General features: G+C 41.0%; 2 protein-coding genes across 2 annotated transcripts in view; both read left to right on the top strand.

The window, feature by feature from the left end:
• Window positions 1-444, top strand: part of LOC129674045 (methionine synthase-like) — a 12,949-nt gene extending 12,505 nt beyond the window's left edge. The window contains exon 4 of the mRNA XM_055603935.1: window positions 439-444. Coding sequence (XP_055459910.1) covers window positions 439-444 — 6 coding nt within the window. The remainder of the gene's footprint in view (window positions 1-438) is intronic.
• LOC129674044 (methionine synthase) overlaps window positions 444-23,589 on the top strand; it is a 107,106-nt gene continuing 83,960 nt past the window's right edge. The window contains exons 1-10 of the mRNA XM_055603934.1: window positions 444-551; window positions 4,821-4,961; window positions 6,409-6,594; window positions 9,142-9,321; window positions 12,677-12,793; window positions 13,417-13,557; window positions 17,973-18,062; window positions 19,263-19,415; window positions 20,257-20,364; window positions 21,188-21,288. Of these exons, the coding sequence (XP_055459909.1) occupies window positions 534-551; window positions 4,821-4,961; window positions 6,409-6,594; window positions 9,142-9,321; window positions 12,677-12,793; window positions 13,417-13,557; window positions 17,973-18,062; window positions 19,263-19,415; window positions 20,257-20,364; window positions 21,188-21,288 (1,235 nt within the window). The 5' untranslated portion in view covers window positions 444-533. The remainder of the gene's footprint in view (window positions 552-4,820; window positions 4,962-6,408; window positions 6,595-9,141; window positions 9,322-12,676; window positions 12,794-13,416; window positions 13,558-17,972; window positions 18,063-19,262; window positions 19,416-20,256; window positions 20,365-21,187; window positions 21,289-23,589) is intronic.

Raw genomic sequence — 23,589 nt, 5'->3', positions numbered from 1 at the left:
AAAAAAAACAAAACAAAACAGGGTTTTCCAGGCACAGCAGAATAGTTGCACATAGGAACTCACAGCAGTTGAGGCAGCACAAGATCTGCTCAAGCTCAGTCCTCCTTTGATTTGAAGTTCCTCATGGCTCTTGCCCCTTGCCCTTAGTTAAATATGAGTGATGATGACTTTCCTTCATTCTCAGACATTTCCTTCATGTCATGGTACAGCTCACTAGGGGCATTTGCAGCGCAGAGCTCTGAGGTGTTACTTCTGGTTGTAAGCACAGTTTCACAGTAGCCCTTTAGTGTTCAGAGAATGGAAGATTGTGACCGTCTCCCTATCAGATCTCCTGTCCATCTGCTCAGGTGGACTTTGACCTTCTAGCTGCAGATATTTCGCTTGTTTCATGTCATCCATGTGCATTTTCAAGAATTTTTCAAAATGCTTCTTTTTAAGGTTTAGAGCCCTTCAGGATTGGACCATACACCAACTTTGTTAACATTGGAGAGCGCTGTAACGTGGCAGGATCCAAGAAGTTTGCTAAACTCATCATGGCAGGAAACTATGAAGTGAGCAACCTTATGAGACCCCCGGGTCATTGCCATGCCTCTGGGAGGACTGCATGTCAGCAAAGTGTTCTGTTCTGGCTATTGCAGGGCTCCTAGGAAGTATGTGAGGATGTGAGGATGCAGGTGGCAGCCAGCATTGGTGGGCTGCTGGAAGAGTTGAAGCTGTTGTTGACAATGCTCAAAAAAACATTACGTTTGGGGCATGGAGTGATATAGCTTCTAGTCCTTCATTGGTAAATAAGTTTGGATATTTGGGAATACGCTCCATTTTGGCCTGTCTGAAACCTTTCTACGGGAAGTGAAAGCCAAGGGAATCCTGTTTTTTAAAAATTATGTATTATGTATATGGGCATTTTGCTTACATGTATGTATGTGCACGATGTGTGTTCCTGGTGCCCACATAGACCAGAAGAGGGCATTGGGTCCCCAGAAGATGGATCTGCATGCTGGTTGTGAAGTGCCGTGTTAGTTCTTAGAACTGAACCTGAGTCTTCTACAAGAACACATACTTTTAGGTGCTAAGTTATTTCTGCCCCTCCCAAAGAGAATTCTTACTCATCTGACCACATCAGATGCTAACTGATGAAGGTACTGCTGATCTTGTTATCTGTAGGTCAAAACAAAATGAACAAGCCCTTGCCTTGAGAAGTCTGCATCTTCAGCTTTGTAATACTAAAGATAGAGCCAAGCTTAATCAACACAGAGTATGTTCAAGAAATAGGAATAGAATTAATTTTTCTATAAATATGAATTTAAAAATGGAAGAAGATAGCTTGAGGTTTTAAGTTGACTTTTTTTTTTTTACTGTGACTTAATTTTTTTTTCTTTTTCTTTTCTTTTTTTTTTTAAACTGAGGCATGGTGGTACACATCTTTAATCCCAGCACTTGGGGAAGGCATAAGCAGGTAGATTTTTTTTTTTTTCTGAGATTAGGCTTTCCTGGTCTACATAGTTAGACCTTGCCTCAAAGAAATTTTTTTTACTAAGATTGTGTGTGTGTGCATGTGCATGTATTTGTACCTGGATGTTCATATGCAAGCCACTGTGTACATGTGCAGGTCAAAGGGCAACTTGCAAGAGCTGATTCTTTTCCACATTTACTTCTTGGTGATCAAACTCAGATTGTCAGGTTTGGTATCAAGCATCTTTACCAGATGAGCTATTTCATTCTCCTTTGAGTTTTAATGATTGTTAAAAAAAAAAAAAATTCAGGATCTGAATAGATTCAGGGTTTTTTTTTATTATACTCATTTTATTTGTGTGTGTATTGTGAGTTTATGTACACGTGTGTGCGCATGCAGAGTCTAGAAAAGGTCATTGAATCCCTTAGAAATGGAGTTAGAGGCATTCTGTGGGATGCCTGGCTTTACGTGTGTGTTGAGATCTGAACTCAGGTTGTGATTGTGCATTAAGTACCTTCTCCTTTGGGCCATCTCTCTAGCCTGTGGATTTACCTCCTACTACTACCCCTCTTCTTGCCTCTGCCCCAAACAGGCTCTTACTATGTAGCCGTGGCCATCCTGGAACTCACTTTGTGGACCATGCCAGCCGTGAACCCATAGTGATCCACCTGCCTCTACTGCCCAAGTATTGGGATTATCTTCCTTTTTGGAATTGCAAATTATTGTTTCATGGCATCCCTTAGAGTTGTCTTTCCTAGTGCAGGTGTTAGGTGCCTGCAGTCCTCTACCCCTTCATCTTGTTGCTGTTCTTGTTGCCATGTACTTCCATCATGATTGTCCTCCATGGAGTCTCAAAGTTCTTTTTGTGAGTGGGGTACAGTTAAACTTCTTGAGACCATCAGTCTGTCCTTTCTACCTGTGCTTGGAGCAGTACCATCCTGATTTGCTCCGTGAACATTCTGAAAGGTTGCTCTACCATCATGCCTTGCCTCTCGCACCTTTCGAAGTTTTTGTGACCCTTAACGGTCAGATGGTGTTTTCAGTTGTCAGAGGAACTACTTGTATTTTGATTCTTCTGTCTGTTCTCTGGATATCTGTTTGCGCTTTGAGATTTGATGGCCTTGTTAGTGAGGGCAGATACTGCTTTAGGAAGAAGTACACAGGTAGACATAATATTAAGGTTTTCTTATGTGCCTTGTCACTGTGCTAAGCACATTATATCTTCACTAAATTTGCACAGTCCCATGAAGCCCAGCTGCTTGTTGTCACCTGCAAATGTGGTAATGCAGAGTTGGGGAGGCTAACACTCGTAGGCTGTTTTTACATAGAATTGATAGAAGGAAGTCTCTGAAGCCCATGTACTTAACTGCCTATGGGAACCTTTAGGGAGATGCAGCGGAAATGGAGGTGGAGGGCACAGAATGGGTGGATGAGCCCTTTGCTGACTTAGGTGATCTTCAAGGCCCTGTACTTTGAAGGAGAGAGCTTCCCTTAAAGGAACAATGCCTTAACTCTGAGCTAGTTTGGGAACATTCTGCCTTTAAGCACCTGTGCTATGACTGATGAAATAGATCAGATATTGGCATCTCTTTCTCAGGTCTTTGGAACCTCTGCTGATTACCTTCTATCTCTTCTGCTTCCTCCAATCTATTCCTGCTTTGGTGGGATAAAGACTTTCCCTCTCAGGATACACACCTTTGTTAAAAGTTGGTCAGCTTTCATCTTCTCTGATTTAGATAGTCTTGGTATTTGACCCCCACATTGGTACTAGTGCTTGTTTGTGTTGTTTTTAATATGACAGTTTTGTGTGCCTCCAACTAGATATAAGCCCTTCAAGAACAAGGGTTTCGATACACTTTTTAATTTTTTAACTCACCCCAGATACAAAAAACAAAAAACAATATCCCTTTCCCCAAGTGTGGAGGGTGGGACCCAAGAGCTCATGCTTGCTAAGCCAATGCTACAGCTTCTGAGCTGCAGCCCTAGCTCTGCCTCCCCACCCCATTACTGTTACACACACGCACACAGGCATGCAAGCACGTGCACGCACACACACACGCACATAAGAACCTCAGGCTTTGAGTGTATTAGGTACGCACTGCCACTAAGCTGCAGCCCTAAGCACTTGAAATCCCTTTTTTGTGTAGCCCTGGCTTGTCTCAGGCATACAGAGACCCACCTACCTCTGCCTCCCCAGTTCTGGAATTAAAGATGTGCACTGCCATGCCCAGCCTGGAAGCCAATCTTAATTTCAATTTTTTAATTTTTTGGTTTTTCTGGGACAGGGTTTCTCTAACAGCTGTGGCTGTCCTGGGACTTGCTCTGTAGACCAGGCTGGCCTTGAACTCACTAAGATCTGCCTACCTCCTGAGTGCTGAGAGTAAAGGCATACACTACCCCTGTCTAAAGCCAGTTTTTTAAATTATTTGTGATCCTTTGGGTTGGGAGTATTAGTTCAGTTTTAGTGTAGTTATCCTTTTTCTTTGTGTATCTTTGTTCCTCTGTCATATTCCCAATGACGTCTCCATATTTTATCACAGTGAATGACAAAATCATTCTATTTTTCTTTTGTCGGGGGGGAACCAGCAAAGAAAAATCAGGCTAAAGTAGTATCTATTATTTATTGATTTTTATGTTTGCTTATTTATTGAGCTACAAATCTATAATGAAGATTCAAACAAGCATCTGTGTTATGTGAGTTAGAAAATATCATTGAGGGTCTGGAGAGATGGCTCAGAAGCTAAGAGTATGTATATACTGCTTTTGCTGAGGACCACCAGTTTGGTTCCCAGCACCCACAGAAGGCCCCTCATTTCTCCCTGTACTTCTATTCCAAAGGATCTTATGCTCACTACTGGCTTCCATGGGCACCTGTGTGCACACAGCATATACTTATGCAGACACACATTCATATGCAAAGTAAAATCCTTACTTGTGTGGGTAAACACTGAGGGATTAAATGAGTGTGGATAGTTGCTCTACAGAACTTTTTTGAAGGAGATAGACTTGAGTTGGGCTTGAACCAGTATGGAAGGGGAGGGGATTATGTTGCTAGCAATGATATGTGATCTGTGACACAGAAGTGATACTTGGCTGGGTAGAGTGTCCAGTGAGGACCAACCAAGAAAAGCATTTGGGTGAGAAGGTGTTGTCAGCTTAGAGGCTCAGGAGTTTAGATCCTTTATGGTAGGAAGCTGCCTTTGGCCAAGCAGCGAGATGATGTGTGGAAAAGGTTAGTAATCCATGGTTAGTGTTGGGGAGCAGGGGACAGGCCCAGAGTCAGGGAGCCAACATGTCTGTTTCAGTAACAGAGCTCCTGTGACTTCCTAGTCATCTGCTAACCATGCTTCTCCCATTCCTCCTCCAGGAAGCCCTGAGCGTTGCCAAAGTGCAGGTGGAAATGGGAGCTCAGGTGCTGGATATCAACATGGATGATGGCATGCTGGATGGTCCCAGTGCAATGACCAGATTTTGCAACTTCATTGCTTCTGAGCCTGACATTGCCAAGGTTGTATAAGGTTTACAATCCAGAATGTTTACTGGGTTTGTTGCCATTCATTTAGCATTGTCTGTATATCCTCTCAGGAACTGGTTCATTTTTCCCTGTATTCTGATTCCTGAGCTTTCCTAACTCAGCAGTCTGTCCACCTGAAGCAGATTTTGGAGAGTGATAGGGCTTCAGCTTGGCTGTTGACAGGCATCTGGGAAAAGTAGGTTTCAAGAGATTGAGTTTTGTCTGTTGTCTGCACAGTCTGAGAGCCGACTGTTGTATCTCAGAGGGACACACTTAGTTGTTGCTGCCACACTCGCTCTATTCCTAACAGGGAAAATAACCCTTTTCAGATAAACATTTTTATTACAGTGTGCTAAGGAAAAGCAAAACTGACAGAGGTTTTGTTGTTGTTGTTGTTTGTTGTTTTGTTTGTTTTTGATGGTGTCTTATTACCCTGTGCTGGCCTGGAAATTACTATGTAGTTGAGGATGGCCTTGAACCTCTTCTTCTTTTACTTCCATCTTCTAAACAATGGGATTACAGGTTTGTGCCACCAGTGTTATGAATTTAGGACAATAGTATTACTTCCCTATTCCCTCCTCCCAACCCTCCTTTTAAAACAATTTAATAATTGTGTGTTTGTTTATGGTATTGGCCTCATAGATGTCAGGCACTCTTGCTGAGATAGCCTCCTTGTTTTTTGTTTGTTTTGTTGTTGTTGTCTTGCATTTTAGCCTTCCGTGCATGTTTGTCATTACTTGTTTATTCATTTATCTTGGTGAGCATGGTAAAACCAGGGACCTGTCTGCCTTAGAGAGGGGCAGTCAGTTACTGACTGACTGACCGCCCTAAACAATAGTCCTAAGTCAGCTATCCTGCCATGTTTATTTCTTTGTAGCAGTGAATCATTCCTTTCATGTGTCTTGGAGCAGAGGCTGTATTAGATGTGGTCTCTCATGTGTTCATTTTAGTTGTTTGTTTTGAATTTTAGCAATTACTATTTTGGAGGGAGGAGGATAAGATATGTTTTTTTCCTAATAAATTTTTTTTCTGCTCAGGAATTGTTTTTTATAAAGAGAAGATTTAATTTGAGTAACTTGGCCAGAGGGTTGTTCCTAAAGGAGGCTTAACCTTCATATGAGTCAGGGTAGAATGCATGAAGCTAGAGAATGTTTGCCTTAGGGTTTAAGTGCTTGGAGTGTAAACTAGGCCTAAGACTATGAACTGCTTGCTCTCTTGGAATCCCTGACTTTGAGTTATAAATCATGGCCCATGCACAGTCTGTTGTGAGCTGATCTTACTCTATATTTGAACTTCAAGCCTAATTAACTACATTAAAACCCCATTTTTAACACCCTAAGTTATTTGTTTTTCCTTAAAAAAGAAATAGAGTTTTTTGGAACCCTTCAAAAGGGATTTGTGGTGACTTGTGACCTGTGATCTTCCTGTCCTTCTCTCTTAGGTGCCCCTGTGCATAGACTCTTCGAATTTTGCTGTGATTGAAGCTGGGTTGAAGTGCTGCCAAGGAAAGTGCATAGTCAACAGCATCAGTCTGAAGGAGGGGGAGGAGGACTTCCTGGAGAAGGCCAGGAAGATCAAGAAGTTTGGAGCTGCTGTGGTGGTGATGGCTTTCGATGAGGAAGGGCAGGTAAGTGGGTGGTTTTTGTTGTTTTTTTTTTTTGGGGGGGGTCTACTGGCACCCTCGTGCTATCATGTGAGAAAGCAGTAGGAGGAGCTAGGTCTGACATCGCTATATGTCTATATACTCAAATATGTACGTGTGCTATCTTTAAATACAGATTTGCACACACGTAGGTAATATGTTTCTGGAAATTTGATATATTGTACAGTCTTTACACCAATGGGTAATGGTTGACATATTCACAAAGTTACTGGGACAGACAGCTGGTTTTGCATTTGGAAGAGAAAAAGAGTCCTGACTTAGTTCATTTTGTGCTACTGCAGAAGAATATCACTATCTTACTACTTTCCTATTGTTATGACAAGACACCCTGGCCAAGGCAGCTTAAAAAGAATTAATTTATATGGTGCTCATGGTTGCAGAGGGTTAGTCTATGTCCACAGTGGTAAGGAGCATGGTACCAGGCAGGCAGGCAGACATGGTTCAGCAGCTCGGATAGAAATTACCAGAGTGTGCCTTTTTTATTTGCCAATCAAGTGAGGTTACTGATACTAGCTCCCTAAAGTTGAGGAAGTGTCAAGTCAAAACCAGTACTTTAGTAGGCCTCGGGTTTCCATCCTAACAGTGGGATCCTTTTATCACTCAGGTTTCTCGAGACTGAAGTAGATATTTCAGTGGGATTAATCATTTTTCAAGAACATCTTCTTCCACCTTGACTTAGAACTGACCCTCACAATTGCTATGTATTTTTATGGAGTGAGAGCAAGCATAGTGATGTACCCTTACCTGTCCTATACTGTACTTTTCTCTACACATTCTTACCTATGTAGTAAAGCTTGGTTAGGAACAGTAAGAAATTAGCTAACACTATACCGTGGGATAGAGCAGGACAGTTCAAGATATGAGGCTTCATCACACTTTTCAGAGTGGCATGAAATTAGAAACTTTAGACCTGTAATTTCTGGATTCTTCAATTTCATATTCTTTAAGTGACAGTGGGTAACTAGTACCATGAAATATGAAAACGTGGGCAAGAAAGGACTACAGTTTTTTCTTTTGCTCACCCCCAGAGCACATTATGCTAACAATAGTCAGAAATCCAGAGTGCAGTTTCAATGGGCATGGAGGGTGAGCTGAAGACAGCTTCCTTGACAAAGTTGGGAAACACTGAGTAAAAGTGGGATCCCTTCACTCATTCATCTCTTCAACATGGTATTAAGCACATTCTAACAAGCCCTGCCTGTGAGACAGTAAGGCTGACATTCTAGCAATGGAGATAATAATAGATAATAAAACAACCAAGAATAATAAGTTGCCAAACTAATATATCTGGAAAGAGATGCCCAAGGAAAGAAGCAGGTGGGGAGGGTGGTAGTGTGCTGATCTGGAGGAAGTGATTAAGGCAGACTCTGAAGGGACGGTTGACTCTGTGAGCTGTGAATACACTTAGGCCTTGTGTTCTGGGCAGGTCAGCAATAAATGGAAAGGCTCTGAGGTAGCAACAGCAAGGTAGGAACATCATAGGAGCAGTGAGTAGAGAGGGCCAATGGTGGAGGAGAGGCCCTGGCTAAGTGTGATGGTCTCAGGAGTAGATGGTCTCTAAGTCATGCTAGAATCTGTGTTTTGTTTTTTTAGGATTCTGTTAAAAGGATGATGATAATTTATAGTTTTTAAAAGATATTTTTTTTTTTGTGTGAATGTTGTTTGCATATGTGTATGTACACCATATGCAAGCAGTGCCTGCAGACCAGAAGAAAGAGTCTGGTCTTCTGGAATTTAAGAGGTGAGCCTCCTTGTGGTTGATGGGAACCTAGTTTGGGTCCTAAGTAAGTGCCCTTGACCAATAAGCCAACTTTCTAGCTTTTGTTTTTGCTTTGAGACAGGGTCTCATTATGTAGTCCTGACTGACCTGGAACTCACTATATAGCCAAGGCTGGCCTTGAACTCAGAGATCCACTTGTCTCTGCCTTTCAGGGTGTTGAAATTAAAGGTGCGTGCCACTATGCAGTTACAACTTGAGACAAATGGTGACAAGCGTGTTGGGAGGTGGGTGTGGGGAGTAAATGCTTGTCCTTGAGTCTGCTGTGCGGGAAGACAACAGCAAAGTGGTGAGTGGTTGGCACATTGCAGGCAGGTCGGGAGGGGCGGGACACTGAGGAACTCTTACCCTCGTAGCCTACAGTGACCTGCCACAGCTCTGCCTCACCCTCTCAAGTGCTAGACTTACAGGTGTGATGCTCAGCTGCTTATTTTTTAATCTGTCTTTAGTGGAGTTTGCTTTTTTAAATCGTATCTGTCTTTAGGAAGCCACTTTGTTAGTATACCAGATATGAATGAAGTTTTATATAAAGAATAAAATTGTGATACTGAAAACATAAAGTCTTTCACTGATTCTGTTCTGAGACAAGTTGATGACTGTTTAGAAGTTTGACATTTGGGTTTCCGAGAAATCCAGTCATTGAAATTTGAGTGGTTTCAATAAGTGACATATGCTGTTTTCATAGATAACACTTTGGTTTTCTATTGTAAATTACATTTCTACTTTTTCCTCAGGCAACAGAAACAGATATTAAAGTCAGTGTGTGCACCCGAGCCTACTATCTGCTTGTGGAAAAAGTGGGCTTCAATCCAAGTGACATCATCTTTGACCCCAACATCCTTACCATTGGCACTGGGATGGAGGAACATAACTTGTATGCTGTCAATTTTATTCATGCAACAAGAGTCATTAAAGTAAGTCTGGGTATATGCTGTCTTTTCCCAAGGCACAGCACAAGTTTATCACCTTGGTTTAGCATATGCTTAGAACTAACACATACTGATTTGCTGAGAAGAGTAGCATTCCTTCCCTTAGTAAGTTGTTTTCTAAAATGTAGGGACTTTTATCTTTCACGTAATACTATTTTAATTGTGGTGTGTAAAATTCATGAGAATATATAAAACAGGGGCTGAAGAGATGGTTCAGCAGTCAGGAGCACTGTCTGCTCTGCTAGATGTCCTGAGTTCAATTTCTGGCAACCACATGGTGGCTCACAGCCATCTATATTGGGGTCTGATGTTTTCTTCTGACATGCAGATAGAATACTCATATACATAATATAAATAAATCTTTAAAAAAAGAATATACAAAACATAAAGTCTCTAGTAGTTATGAACTATATATAGCTTTCACTTTTCTGAAGTGACATAAGGCTACTGCCCCACATGTCTCTCATTTTCTGGGTATACCTTATTCTCAGTTTTATGAAGTACCTTTCATTCTGATACTTAATTATTGATTTTGCTAATAACTTTAGTACTTACATACGTGTTCAGTTTAATTAGTTATTGCTTTTTGTGCTTGCCAGTATATGCTCTAAAATTTAATTTTGACCTTAGTCATCCCCGCAGTGCTTTTATAGTTACCTGTGGACATGGCCTTGTGTCCATGACTCATACATCCTTAGATGAGGATGACCGTGGAGGCAGTCAGCTCTTACTCTATAAGCAGCTGTCTCGTTAGTTCTGTCCAGTGAGCTTTTATTATATTGTTCTGAGTTTTGTGATTTTCCTGTTTGAAAATGCCCTTCAGTCCTGGTGCCCATGCTTTCTAGTTTTCACGAGTGCAGGACAGCTCTGTTGTGCCTCATGGAGGAAATGGCTCTTGGATAAGCCTCATTCAGACATAAGCTGCAGGGCTGCTGGCCATGAATTCAGTGTTAATATTTAAGATGTGCGTACCTAATAGGTATCTTTAACAATGTGTTCGTGTGTGTGTGTGTGTGTGTGTGTGTGTGTGTGTGTGTGCGCGCGCGCATGAGTGTATGAGAATTCATGTGCGCTTGGTTAAGTCTGTGTCATACAAATGTATTCAAATGTCCAAGGAAGCCAAAGGGTGTTTTGTTCACTAGAACTGGAGTTAGAGGTGATTGTGAGCTACCTGATGCAATGGTCTGTTGTCTGTTTACAAGAGCAGTGTACGCTCTTAACCAATGCCTTTAACAGACACAGAACAAGGCTGTGAAATGATGAGATGATAAATGTGGTACCAGAGACTGTCAGCTGCTATGTTAGGAACAAGCCTTCATAGTTCTAATCCAGTCCTCAATTACTGTGAGGACAGAACTACCAGGGAGTCACAAGATCAGTTGTATGTCCACATAGTATGAATTGGCCTCTTTTTGAGCTTAATGTAATTCAAGTCATAAAATGCTTAAGCTGTTTTCTCCCTATGCAACTTTTTTTCTTTTTGGCAGAGGATCTCATTATGTAGCCTAGGCTGGTTTAAATTTACAGGCTTCCTCCAACCCTCTCTCCAGTGCCAGCAGGCCCACATCAACGTTATTTTAAATTCCATCAGTGTTGCTATAGCTACATTTGTTCATTTTTATTAGTGTATAATATTCTGCTATTTCCCTGAATCACAACTAGCCATTCTACTGTTAAAATTTGTGTGTTGAATAGTGGTATTGTGAGCATTCTTGTGTTTAGGTTGGTTCAAAATGCAGTTACAGATAGTGAATTTTAAATCACAACTAGGCTCAAACATATCTTCGTTAATTAAAATAGGAACCATTATAAGTTTTTTTTTTTGCCAATGAAAAAATATATACATATTTATATATCCTCTGAATTAAAAAATAAGTGTTTTGCAGGCTGCCAAGATAGTTCAGCAAGTAAAGGTGTCAGTCAAGTGTGATGATCTGAATCTGATTCCTAGGTCCTACATAATGGGGGAGGGTGAGAACTGGCTCTTGCAAGTTGTTGGGACTTCTTCACACGTTGTGGCTTGTCTGTGTACTCCTCCAAGTAAATACATGCAAACTTTTCGTTGTTTGTTTTCCAGGTAGGGTTTCTCGGTGTAGCCTTGGCTGCCCTGAACTCCCTTTGTATACAGAGTGGCCTCGAACTCACAGCAGTCCGCCTGCCTCTGCCTCCCTGAGTGCTGGGATTAAAGGCATGTGCTGGGCATATGCCCAGCTTCTAATAGGCATTTTTTTAGAAGTCAGTGCTTCCGGATTCAGTAACTGTTCAGAAAAAAATTTTGTCTGTCCTGCTGATTGAAGACTTTTTTTCTTCAAAAAGTTAATGAAGATGCTAGAGAAATGGCAGTATGTTGGCGAGTGATCAGGTGAATATGGTGGACAAGGCAAAACTTTGCAGCTCAGTTCTTGACTTTTGAAGCATTGGTTGTATGTAAGACATTGCCATGGAGAAGAACTGGACCCTTTCTTTTGACCAGAACCAGCTTCAGGCATGCATAATAGAAAGTAAAGTTTTTAAAAGCAAGTAAGAAATAATTAGCAAAAAACCCGTACTACAGGACTGCACATTAAAATGGTATATAACATAACCAAATTTTATCAAGAATGTATATCAGCATTAAGGAACAGATTTTAACAGTGCAAATCTATCATTGCTTTTGCACCAACCTAACATGTTAGGCATGCCTGAGCTTCTCTGTAGCATGTATCTGGGGGTGCAGTGGCTAGACAGTGGCAAGCCTGGACACTTAGGCCTATACCTGTAGTGGGAGATACTGTTGTTGTCATGGCTAATGCTTGGTGTTGTCATAGGCTCTCAGCTGCCCTTGTTGTAGATTTGTTGGATTTATGATGAACTAGAGAGCTTGTTTATTTAAGCTATTGAGGCCTTCCGGCTCTGAAAGGGTCAGGAATGTATGCACATGCACATTTGTAGAGGCATGCACCCAGTCTTTTGCTTTCTGTTTCTTTGCCCCGTCGTTTATCCAGAAAATATTTTATGTAACTCTTATTGCTGTACCTTACCATGGTCATTAAAGAGGTAGTCAGAGATGAAAGAGGATTTTGTATTTTTTCTGCAGAGATTAAAGTTTAGCAGAAAACACTGTTTATGAACAGTGCCTCCCTGACACTGTAAAGGTGGTGGGCTTATGTGATAGAAGAGGAGCCAGAGTACACGTACAGTGTGTGGCCGACTGGGCTTTGTGCAATGGCAAGCTCAGTTACTTTGGACTTTCTTACTTTTTATTTTATTTTAGTTTATTTTTTATTTATTTTATTATTTTATTATGTACATGTGGCTTTTGGCAAAATAGAATCTTTTCATGCTTTTTCATTTTTGCCAGGACACATTACCAGGAGTCAGAATAAGTGGAGGTCTTTCCAACTTGTCCTTCTCCTTCCGAGGGATGGAAGCCATTCGAGAAGCAATGCATGGTGTTTTCCTTTACCATGCAATCAAGGTATGGTGAAACCAACTTTGGGTGCTGGGAAGATGGCTGTGGGTAAAGTGTTCACTGCACAGGTTGAGGACTTGAGTTGAAATTTTAGAGCTTGTGTGAAACTTAGTGTAGTAGTAGCACCTACTGTTGAATGAGAGATGGAGACAAAATCCTTGGAAGACTGTAGAGCCAGCTAGCATGGCATATTCAATGAGAGACCCTGTCTGAAACAAGATGAAAGGCAAGAAAGAGAGAGACCTTGTCAGAAACAAGATGAAAGGCAAGAACAACACCCAAAGTTGTCCTCTGACCTCCATACACGTACCATGGTATATGTGTACCCATACATTGTAAACACGCACAAGAATTTTCAAAGAATTGAAACAAAAGTGATGTCACGCTAACTTTGATTTACAGCAGGGCTTACAAGCTGAGTCCTGCAGAATAACTGACCTGCTTCTGTCTCCCTTAAATGAAGCTTCAGTGGAACAAATGTCCTCACACGCACTCACCCCGTCACCTGTGTCCTGCTGCTTTTAGACTACAGCAGAGTTAAATAGTGACCAGCTATGTTGTAGAATATTTTCTCTGATCCGTGATTTAGGATATCAGTGGAAATCCTCATTTTTCTTTTTTGCCCTTAGTTTGGTATGGACATGGGGATAGTCAATGCGGGCAACCTCCCTGTGTACGATGATATCCATAAGGACCTTCTTCAGCTCTGTGAAGATCTCATCTGGAACAAAGACTCTGAAGCTACTGAGAAACTCTTACGATATGCTCAGGTAAAGGAAAAAGTTGTCCAGTGGGTGGCTTTTTCTGGCGTAGAATATATCACTCATGCATTGTAGAATAGGAGCAAGTGTAGAGTTGTACTTCTGGATCATTAATCATCATCATGGCTTTAAAAGCTCTCTAGAGAAGCGTTGCAACAGGGTGAGGAGTGAGAAATATACCTTGTCTAGGCAACTTTAGTATTCTGAACAGACTTCTTTCTCTAAATTGATTTTTTTTTAAAGTGCACTATTTCACATTAAATTGTAAAAAAGTACAGAATACAGCAATCAGAAGAAAATCAAAATCACTCACACTCTTACCACCTGAAGTTAACCACTGTATGATGAGGTTTTATTACAACTTCCAGTCATTTTTAATATATACGCTTTCATGTGCACATGTACATTTTATTATTGGAAATAATTTTTTCATACACTATATTCTGATCATGGTTTCCCCTTCTCCAACTTCTTTCAGATCTTTTCTACCACCTCACCTGTCCAACTTCATGCCTTCTTTCTCTCTTTAGAAAGCATACAAATACTACTAATAAAGGCTAAATAAGAAAAAAACCCACAAGAATCACACACATACTCACACACACAAAACCCATAGAAACACAAAATCGGAAACCATAATATACAAGCAAAAGACTACCAGTAAGATTAAAAAAAAAAAAAAGCTTAAACAAAGCAATATGAAACAAAAGTAAAACAAAATATAACGGTAACATTTGTTTTGTGTTAGCCATCTGCTGCTGAGCATGAGGCCTATCCTTAAGTGCTTTATATACCCAGTGAGACTCCATTGGAGAAAACTAATTTTTCCTTTGCAAACAATTGTTAATTGTTTAGGGATGGGATCTTGTGTCCACTAACCTGTCTCAGTGCTATGATCTCATCTGGTTTGACCCTATTCAGGCTCTTGCATGCTGCCACAGTCTATATGAGTTCATTTGTGTGTCAGGCCTGTTCGGTGTCTTTTATCCCCTCTGGTTCTTACAATCTTTCTGCCTTCTCTTCCTATCTCCCTAAGCCCTGAGCAGAGGGTTTAATGAAGACAATCCATTTAGGGACTAAGTGTTCCAAAGTTTTTCACTCTGCACATTTTTCAGTTGTGGGTCTCTGTGTTAGTTCCCATCAACTGCAAGAGAAATACTCTCTGATGGTGGTTGAGTGAGACACTGAGCAGAACAGTGTTTGGTTCAGGTAGAGCAGAAGTATAGTAGTTTGCCTATCATCTAGTTTCAGGTTCTTGACCACCCAGGCATGGGTTCCATCTCAAAGAGTAGGCCTTAAAATCTAACCAAAGATGGCTGGTTTCTCTTACCCATAATGTTTGTTCCATTGCTGCACCAGTAAATCATACAGGCAGGTCACCATTGTAGATCGCAATGCTTGTGGCAAGGTTGGTGATTACCTTTCTTCTCTAGTAGCATGTAGAGTTCCTTCCAGTTTATAAACACTAGAAGGGATGAACACTCTAGTTTGGCACCATAAAACTTGTGCATTGTATTATATTATCTTTGTTGTAAGTGTGTGTGTGTGTGTGTGTGTGGGTGTGTGTGGGTGTGTGTGGGTGTGTGTGGGTGTGTGTGTTGGGAACTGAGCCCCAGCATTTGAACATGCCAGCCAGGTAAGTGTTCTTCCACTGAGCTATATCCCCAGTCCCCCAGTTTTGTCTTTGCATTATGAATGTCCTTTTAAATAGCTGATTAAAAGTAAGATGGTCTTGGTGTGCTCCTTGTACTTCTGAAATGATTGTTTCATTCTAAGTATTGATTTTTTTTGGATCAAGTTAATCAGGTAATAGGTAACAGCTGTCAGGTATGGGGTAGATGTTTTCACTTGAGTGAAATCTTTACTGGCCTTTGTGTTTTTACTTACCATTGTCTGTATCCAAATTTCCTTTACTCCTTTACAAATGTGGTAAGCTATTTTTTTCTAGAATGTTTGAACAGTCTCCTGTTTTAATAAGGAAACTTCCCCAAGTCATGAATTGTTTTGACTGTGTTATTATATGTATCAGTGATGGGAATATGAGCCTTAAGTGGGCTTTTCCTTAATTATTTCTTGTCTAGATTTTCTGAAGTACCCTATTAATCAGTATTCTCCTTACCACCTTGGCATTCTTCCTAATTCCTTTTGTCTGTCCTTCACTCTCATTGTAATGTAATGGTTTTATATTTGTCCTCTCTTCCTGTGATCAGGCCTTCATCATAAATATGAGCACATTTCTCTCCTGAGTTTCAAAAACAGTACTTTGAATATGACTCTGGCTACAGGACTTTGAATACTGTCTTCTCCCTTCCTACCTTTGTGTGAAGCTTTACGTCCAGAATGAATTTCTGTGACTTGGCCTGTCCTATCCTGCATAGAGGTTACTCCAGCAGTGTCGGTTCTGGTCCATCATTGAAGCATTGCCTAAAGTTCACCACGCCCTCCCTCTCTGTGCTCTGCCTGACTTCGAGGGTCTGAGTGGTAGGAGTGGTGCCCTGCCTTCCAGAGCCTGCAGACATACATGTGGTAATCTGACAGCTTTGGAGTCAGTTCTTTCCTTCTGTCTACATGATTTCTAGGGATTGAACTCAGATCATCAGGCTTCACAGCAAGTGCTTGTTCTTTGAGCCATCTGGCTACAAAACGCTGAGACTTCTGATTTGGGCACTTGGTACCCTCGGTGGAGGGGGAGAGCATAGAAGGTAGTGTAATTTACCTAGTGTGCCAGGATGCTTGCATTGTGCTTTTATCCCTTTTCTGAGTCTCTTCCTCCAAGACTCAGCTTCTCTGAAGCCCTTCATTGCTATCTGGGTTGGCGGTTCTATTCCCTCAAACTTCCATGTTGCTCTTATGCAACCTCCACGTATTCAGCCCCAGATGTGCACTCTTAGAGCTTTCCCTTCTCTATGTTTTCTTCTTCCTGCCCTTAGTATATAGTAAAATCTTGATGAGCATGTGCCAGAGTCAAGCTCCGGTGGGTTCAAGGGCAGAGATGTGGTGTCAGTGTAATGAAGAAGATGACCAACCATCAATTTGTTGTTAAGGAGATGGCCCCAGGTAGCTTGAACCTCTCTGTTTATTTCATTTCAAAGTCACAAAGCATACACTTTCAGTTTTATTTTCTCAGGTATGTTCTAAGAAACTAGATAATGATTCTCAAAGTTTTTTTTTTTTTTTACAAGTTTCCTTCTCATAAGCTTTATTTTTTAGCCTTATGGGCTCATAGTTAACCACATCTCTGTGTCTGGTTAGCATGTTGTATCTTAAACACCTAGGTGCAGCCTATGTAATGAACTTTACAAGTTTTTATCTGAATCTATTCTGACAGTGTCTATATTTCTGTCCTGTACTACCATAGACAAGGTAAGGAAATTTATTCTGTTGGCACAAGAACTGGTTGACTCTTGGCCCACCCTTTCTGTTTTCTCATATTTATTTGTACTCATTAACTTCTCTGATCTGTTCTTTCTTGCAAGGACTATTTTTTGAGTCAGAAGGTACTATGTACTTTTCTGAGAATAATTATGTGCTTCAAGAGACTGTATGATCTCTATTTTGTCTTTCTTAAAACTTTCTCGGATTTTGAGTTGCTTCAGGAATCATCATCTCAATCCTGTCATGTATTTTCAATAAATCCACCTTAGAATTATGAAGATATACAGACAAAGAAAAAGAAAACGCTACCAAGAGCATACATAGTGTTGTGCCAGAGGAAAGGGATCACCCTATGGCCAGTCCCAGGAAATGCAGCCAAAGCTGAAGATTCTGTCACACCAGCCCTTGCCAGGCATACAGGAGTCTCTCCTTGGGTGCTTTCCACCAGGAGAGCCATCTGCAAAGCACTCAGGTGCTGTTCCCTGGAACAGAGCCATGGTTTCCACCAAGCATGATCTTACACGGCCTAGTGTGTCCACCTCCAGGAGCATTCTGCCTTCACTCTAGACTTTCTTCCTTTTGAATTTCTTTGAGACAAGGTTTCCTTATGTAGTCTATGTTGGCCTGGAATTCAGTATCATCCTACTTGGCTTTCCAGGTGCTGGGATTATAGGAGCATGCCACTGCAGCTCAGGGCTCCAGCTTCTCAGCAGTTGTATGTGGGTGATGTTGTTCCTTCCTGAGGGCTGGAGTGTTAGAGACTAACCATATGCCCTAGAAATATTTTGATGTCAGTTGTTAATTTTTAGGAAAGACAGAAAGAAAAAATAACAGCCATTCCTTTTCTCTACTGAAAGTTCAGATTTTAAAAGATTTCTTTATTTTTCTTTTCAACATTTACTTCAGATTTGATTAATGCTAAACACCCTGGGGTCTGGAAACTTGCAGAAAGAATAAGACACTGATTTTTTTTTTTTTTTTCTCTATTTGCTGCAAATAGTTCACTATATGCCATTTGTACCTACTTCTTGGTCTTAATTTTAATTTAGACTCATGGCAAAGGAGGGAAGAAAGTCATCCAGACAGATGAGTGGAGGAATGGCTCCATTGAAGAACGCCTTGAGTATGCCCTTGTGAAGGTGAGTACCAGAGCCTGTCTCTCTGGTGCCATTGCTGCCTGCCAGTAGTTGGAGGGAGAGATGCCTTAGACTTTTGACCATTGAATTTTAACCTGGAGAGATCTGTCTGTTTGTCTGTGCCCTCAGCTCATTTGACAGCGTTCAGTTTTCGTAGAGGTGTGGAAGATGCTCTGGAAGTCAGTGGTTATTGTACAGGGTAGGCCCACATACACAACAAGGACTTCCCTGGCCCAATTAGTAGTTCTGAGGTAAGAATCCTCTCTATACCAGGTTTCTTTGGTCAGTCAGCAGGTAGCTCTTGGTCAGGCAGTGGCTCTTCTATAATAGATAGAATTTTAGGTAAGATAAATAATGTCTTAGTCTCTGTTTCTTCTATTGTGAGTCTGGAATATTCCAGAGTGATTTTTTTGGCTCTAGATTTAACTTTTAATTCTTAGGCCTTCTGAGAAGATCTTTGGCTTTGGAGGAAGACTTGTCAGCAAAGGCCAGGCAAGTCAGAGGAAGAAAGGTCCAAGTTTTTTTGTTTTGTTTTGTTTTGTTTTTATTGTTGTTTTTAACTTCATCTGGGAGCCTTTCTAGTACTTAACCCTGTTCTAGCCAAGCAATGTTATAGTGAGAGAAGATGCAGACTTATTTATTTATTTGAGGCAGGATTTCACTGTGCATTCCTGGCTAGCTTGGAACTTACTATGTAGATCACTCTGGCCTTGAACTCACAGAGGTCCACTTGCCAATGCCTCGTGAATGTGAGTGTTAGGATTAAAGTCATGTGCCACCATACCCCATTGAGCAGATACTGATTTCATAGAGCTGTTTATTTATTAGCAGGATTGAACCTAGACCCTCACACATGATAAACACATACTCTACCACTCTACATTCCCAGTCTTCACTAATGCTTTTTTTTTCCATGTGTGCTTTCTTCCTATTAATAACTAGGCACTGTAAATAAATTGTATCACAGTGATTATCAAAAAATCATAAGGTTGGCACTTCTGTGATCCTATAAGTGAGGAAACCAAAACTTAATAAATTGCCTGTGTGAGTGATGAGACCCTGGTCTCAAACTCTGTCAGCCTGATTCTGGAATTCATGCTCTTACGAATCCTTGTGATTCATTTCTTGTTTTTTGGCTTTAATACATATTTTCTGTTTGTTTTCCTCCCTCTACTTCTTTTTCATTCTTCTTTTTTCTTTTAGGGCATCGAAAAACACATTGTTGAAGATACTGAAGAAGCCAGGTTAAACCAGGAAAAATATCCCCGGCCTCTGAATATAATTGAAGGTCCTTTGATGAATGGCATGAAAGTGGTTGGTGATCTTTTTGGAGCGGGAAAAATGTTTCTACCTCAGGTTGGTAAAACAGAGAAATGTTAACACATTCCTTTTTCTGTTTTCAGTAAATAGTTGAGTTGGAGTATTATCTGAGGTTGCAGGATAGACAGAGCTTGAGAGCATTATCTGGTCTCTTCTTCTCTGGGTATATTAGGAACCATCCCTAGCCAGACCCTCTGTTGAGTGTGTAGGGTTTAGAACACTTGCAGACCTTCTTAACACCATAATCTTCACGTTCTGCGTTTCCATAACCTCATACTGTAGTGCCTATCAAAATAAATGCAATGACCGTGGTCATTTTTAAGAGTGTATATCTTGAAAACATATTGGCACTTTAAATGGTACATTTTAAGTAAAAACGAAACTTGTTATTATAGATACTACTTAAAACTATCATTTAACAAATTATTGCTGAACATCTAGATTAGGGGCTCAGAAGCATATAAAAACTTGAAGTACCTCTTCATAAACCTCATTTTTAAGTGAGTTAAAAACCTGGGGATTTATGGAATGCTGGGGATGAATTGTGTTGAAACATGGAAGTTAAAAGATGCATAGAATTCAGAGACTGTAGAAGAACTTTAGGCAGAAAAACAACAGCAACAAAAACAACCTATTAAGCAAAAGTTCAGAAACAGAAATTATAACCTTTGGTTTCTGTTTGGTTTTCCTCTTGCTGAGTCTCATTTGCTGAACACCTCATTGGTGCCCCCCATGGATCTAATTCCTTACTTATCCTGCTCACTGTAGAAATCTGGGACGGTCAAATCAGCCATTCTTAATTGGTTCTGAAGCTTCACAGGTCAGCATTGGCAGTCATGTGATGGTTTGCTAATGATGTCTGACTGCTTTTTTCCAGGTTATAAAGTCAGCCCGTGTCATGAAGAAGGCTGTTGGCCACCTTATCCCTTTCATGGAAAAAGAAAGAGAAGAAGCCAGAGTGCTTAATGGTTCGGTTGAAGAAGAGGCAAGTTGTTTAGTCCAGACCTGGAGCCTTTTCAGGAGCTGGCCTGGAACACTTGTTTTTATGGGGTTAGGAGCCTCATCAGTAAAGCTTTTTTGAGGTTGTTGGTCCTTTCCTTTTTCTTTTTCTGCTGCATCATCTTTTGGCCATGTTCATCTTTTGGAGGAAACAGGTTTACTTTTAGAAAGCTCTTCCCCAAAAAGTCTTTGGTGGTGCCCTGTACCACTTGTAGAGTCCATTCATCCTTGCTGATTACACCATCAGAGTCAGCCACTAGCCTTTTTACTTTATTTAGAGCCCTGAGAAGTTAGACAACTTTGAACTTGACAGTTCTAAATTTTTAATCTAAATTTGCAATTGGCCACGTTAAAAAAAATGTTGCTTGCCTTGTATACATTTCCTCTCCATTTTCCTCTCAGTGTGCAGAAGAACTATTTCAGAGAATTACATTCCCTGCACTGGAGCTTTCAAAACCTGAAGGAAATCTGCAATTGGCCAACTCCTTCTCTCTTCCAACTCTTGGCAGTTTCAGGGTTAAAGATGTGATCTTCAGCTGTAGGACTATTTCTATGTGTGGCTGTCGACTCTTTCAGATACTAGAACCTGAGCTTGATTGAAATTCCTGGGCTAACTAACCTTCTAGGGAGGCCTTCTTTGCACTTCTCGGAGGCACAGAACTCTCAGTAGAGGCTGTTCTGTGGGTCTTCAACCTCCCTTGAAGTGGTTATGGTATTTATGCTCTGCCAACACCTGTGTGGCTCTTGAAAACTAGGAGGTCCTTCGTGGTGACCCCTTCTCATGCTCAGCTGCTTGCCTCACTTTGCAGGACCCTTACCAAGGCACCATTGTGCTGGCCACTGTTAAAGGTGATGTGCATGACATAGGCAAGAACATAGTTGGTGTGGTACTGGGCTGCAATAATTTCAGGTAAGTTGAGACCTCACTTCTTCCAGTGCCTTCATTTTTAACAAGGAGTGTAAACCTTTACTGAGAGGGATGGGGTAGGGTATGGCCATAGATAAGGTTGGGTTTTGTTGTTTGTTTGTTTGTTTTTTTTTTTTTTTTTTTGTAGGTTCATAATTATGCATCTTTACATATTTGGTAAAGGACATAGAGAATAGAAAGTAATCCCTAGGAGTTAAGTAGCCAGGAGGCTTCTTGAGAATGGTATTTTGGACATAGTCTGTAATGCTCATCAGGTTTCTTATAGCCACCATGGCTAGCATGTACCATTTTCCAGTCAGTGAACTGTCAGGTTTTAGACCAAGATTCTTACAAGAGTTGGTTACATGGGGCTTTCTAGGCTTTGTCTTTACTAGTCTCACCACCCTCTGTGTCTCTTGATGATTATATTAGTGTTCTCTAACTGATAGAATGAGCTAATATATATATTCGAAAGGGATTTATTAGATAGGCTTACAGGCTGTGGTCCAGATAGTGAACAGTGACTATTTCCTGATGGAAAGGCCAAGGAGCCAGTAGTTATTCAGTCAGTGAGACTGATGTTTAGCAGTCCCAATTGGTGTTGGAGTCCCAGGGAGGTCCTAGAGAGCTGCCAGTTTTCAGTCCACGTAGGAATCCCAAAGAAGTAGGTTCTAACTATTTAGAGTGAGGGCAAGCAGACAGAACGCAAAAGCTTTCTTCTTCAATGTCCTTTTATGTGGGCTGCCACTAAGATTTAGGGTATATCTCCTGACCTCAAATGATCTAGATTTAGGGTGGGTCTCTCATCTCAAATAATCCAGCCAAGAAAAATCCCTCATAAGTACTCTCAGCTGCTTGGGTTTTAGACACTTCCAAGGGTAGTCAAGTTGACAACCAAGATTTGCCATCACAGTGATGATGAAGTAGTTTTTGGAATGATATATGCAGATAAAAATCCCTTTTTGATAACTCAAAACAAAAATATTCATAACAGTTATTTTTAAGATAAGCTAATGGCTTATATTAATTTTATGTTGGTGAAAAAGTCACTGTTGCCTGTCCTGGTCCATGTCTAACCAGCAGTCCTTTGGAGTCATGGGCTGATTTCTCTGTGCCTTTCTCTAGCCGGGAGTCTGCTGGAGCTGTGGCTCTCACATTCTCTTTTCTGCTGTCAGTTAACAGTGAGCCTTCCCAGCCTCTCTCCTCTCAGTACTTGACCCACGTCTGGATTCCTGATTAGATTCCATTCAGGAAAGCCGAGGCTAGTCGGCTCAGGAGGACAGCTTTCCCCATGGCAGTCTTTCTGCCTTTCTTTTCAGCCTGTATCTTGAAGACAGCATTCTTTCCTAGCCTGGAAAATCAAGACTGCAGTTCCCACCACCTATTTATTATTCACTAAAATGAAATCTCAGCCTTTCTTCTATGATGCCACTTACTTGCCAGTGTCGTTTTGACCTGCATCAACTTTAGCTGTAATCCCTCATTGATATTCAAATTTTTATTGAGAAATGAGTTAGAATATTCAGAAGTATTTTTGATCAGATAATTGGTTGCATGACAGTTGAGTTTAGATATACTTCCTCAATTATGGAAAAAGCAGTTAATCCCAGCACTCAAATGCAGAGGTGGGTAGATTAACCGTGAGTCCAGGCTAGCCTAGGCAAGCCCATAGAGAGTAAACGCTTCCTTCTGTCCTGTTGTGTGGGCTGCCACTGGAAGGTATGGCTCAGATTAAGGATGGACCTTCTGATCTCAAATGATCCCTATTGAGGTTGGGAGGTTGAGAGGAAAGACTAAAGGGGGGAACATCTGGGTGCTAGACTAGTAGGGTGCTTCCATCTAATGGTAGCAGCAGGGAGTGCTACCCCTGCAGGGGCAGCAGTCAGGGAGTGACAGCTACTATCAGCTTCCTGAAAGAGGAATTACAGTTTAGTATTGCTGAGTTTTCTTTCATTTGTACCCCCTCCTTTCCTCTTACCCTCCTCCACCTCTTTCTCCTGTTTTTAATTAACAAGGAATATATATTTATTCCACAGTTCCTAAGTTACATATGTATAAAGTGTGACATTGAAACACATGTATACAGTGTATGCTGGTCTCGCATTTGTCTCCTTATGTGTTCTTACTGACGTGGAGGTTTCATTCTTCAATCACAGGTCTTCATAAGGTTGTTGTGTGCAGCAGTACCTGTACAGCTGTGGAGTGTGAGAGCTCATCTCTTCTCCTTAGCTGTTGTAGTCCCTGCTCTTCAGCCTTTTATCCTCCTCTTCCTCATCCTGTCTAGCCTCCATTAATTACTCTTCA

Source organism: Psammomys obesus, unplaced genomic scaffold (genome assembly GCF_907164565.1).
Source record: "Psammomys obesus unplaced genomic scaffold, mPsaObe1.curated_primary_1811, whole genome shotgun sequence".
In the NCBI taxonomy this organism is placed as follows: Eukaryota; Metazoa; Chordata; class Mammalia; order Rodentia; family Muridae; genus Psammomys; species Psammomys obesus.
The sequence above is the reverse complement of the archived record's forward strand: the minus strand, read 5'-3'. Positions and strand labels throughout refer to the sequence as shown.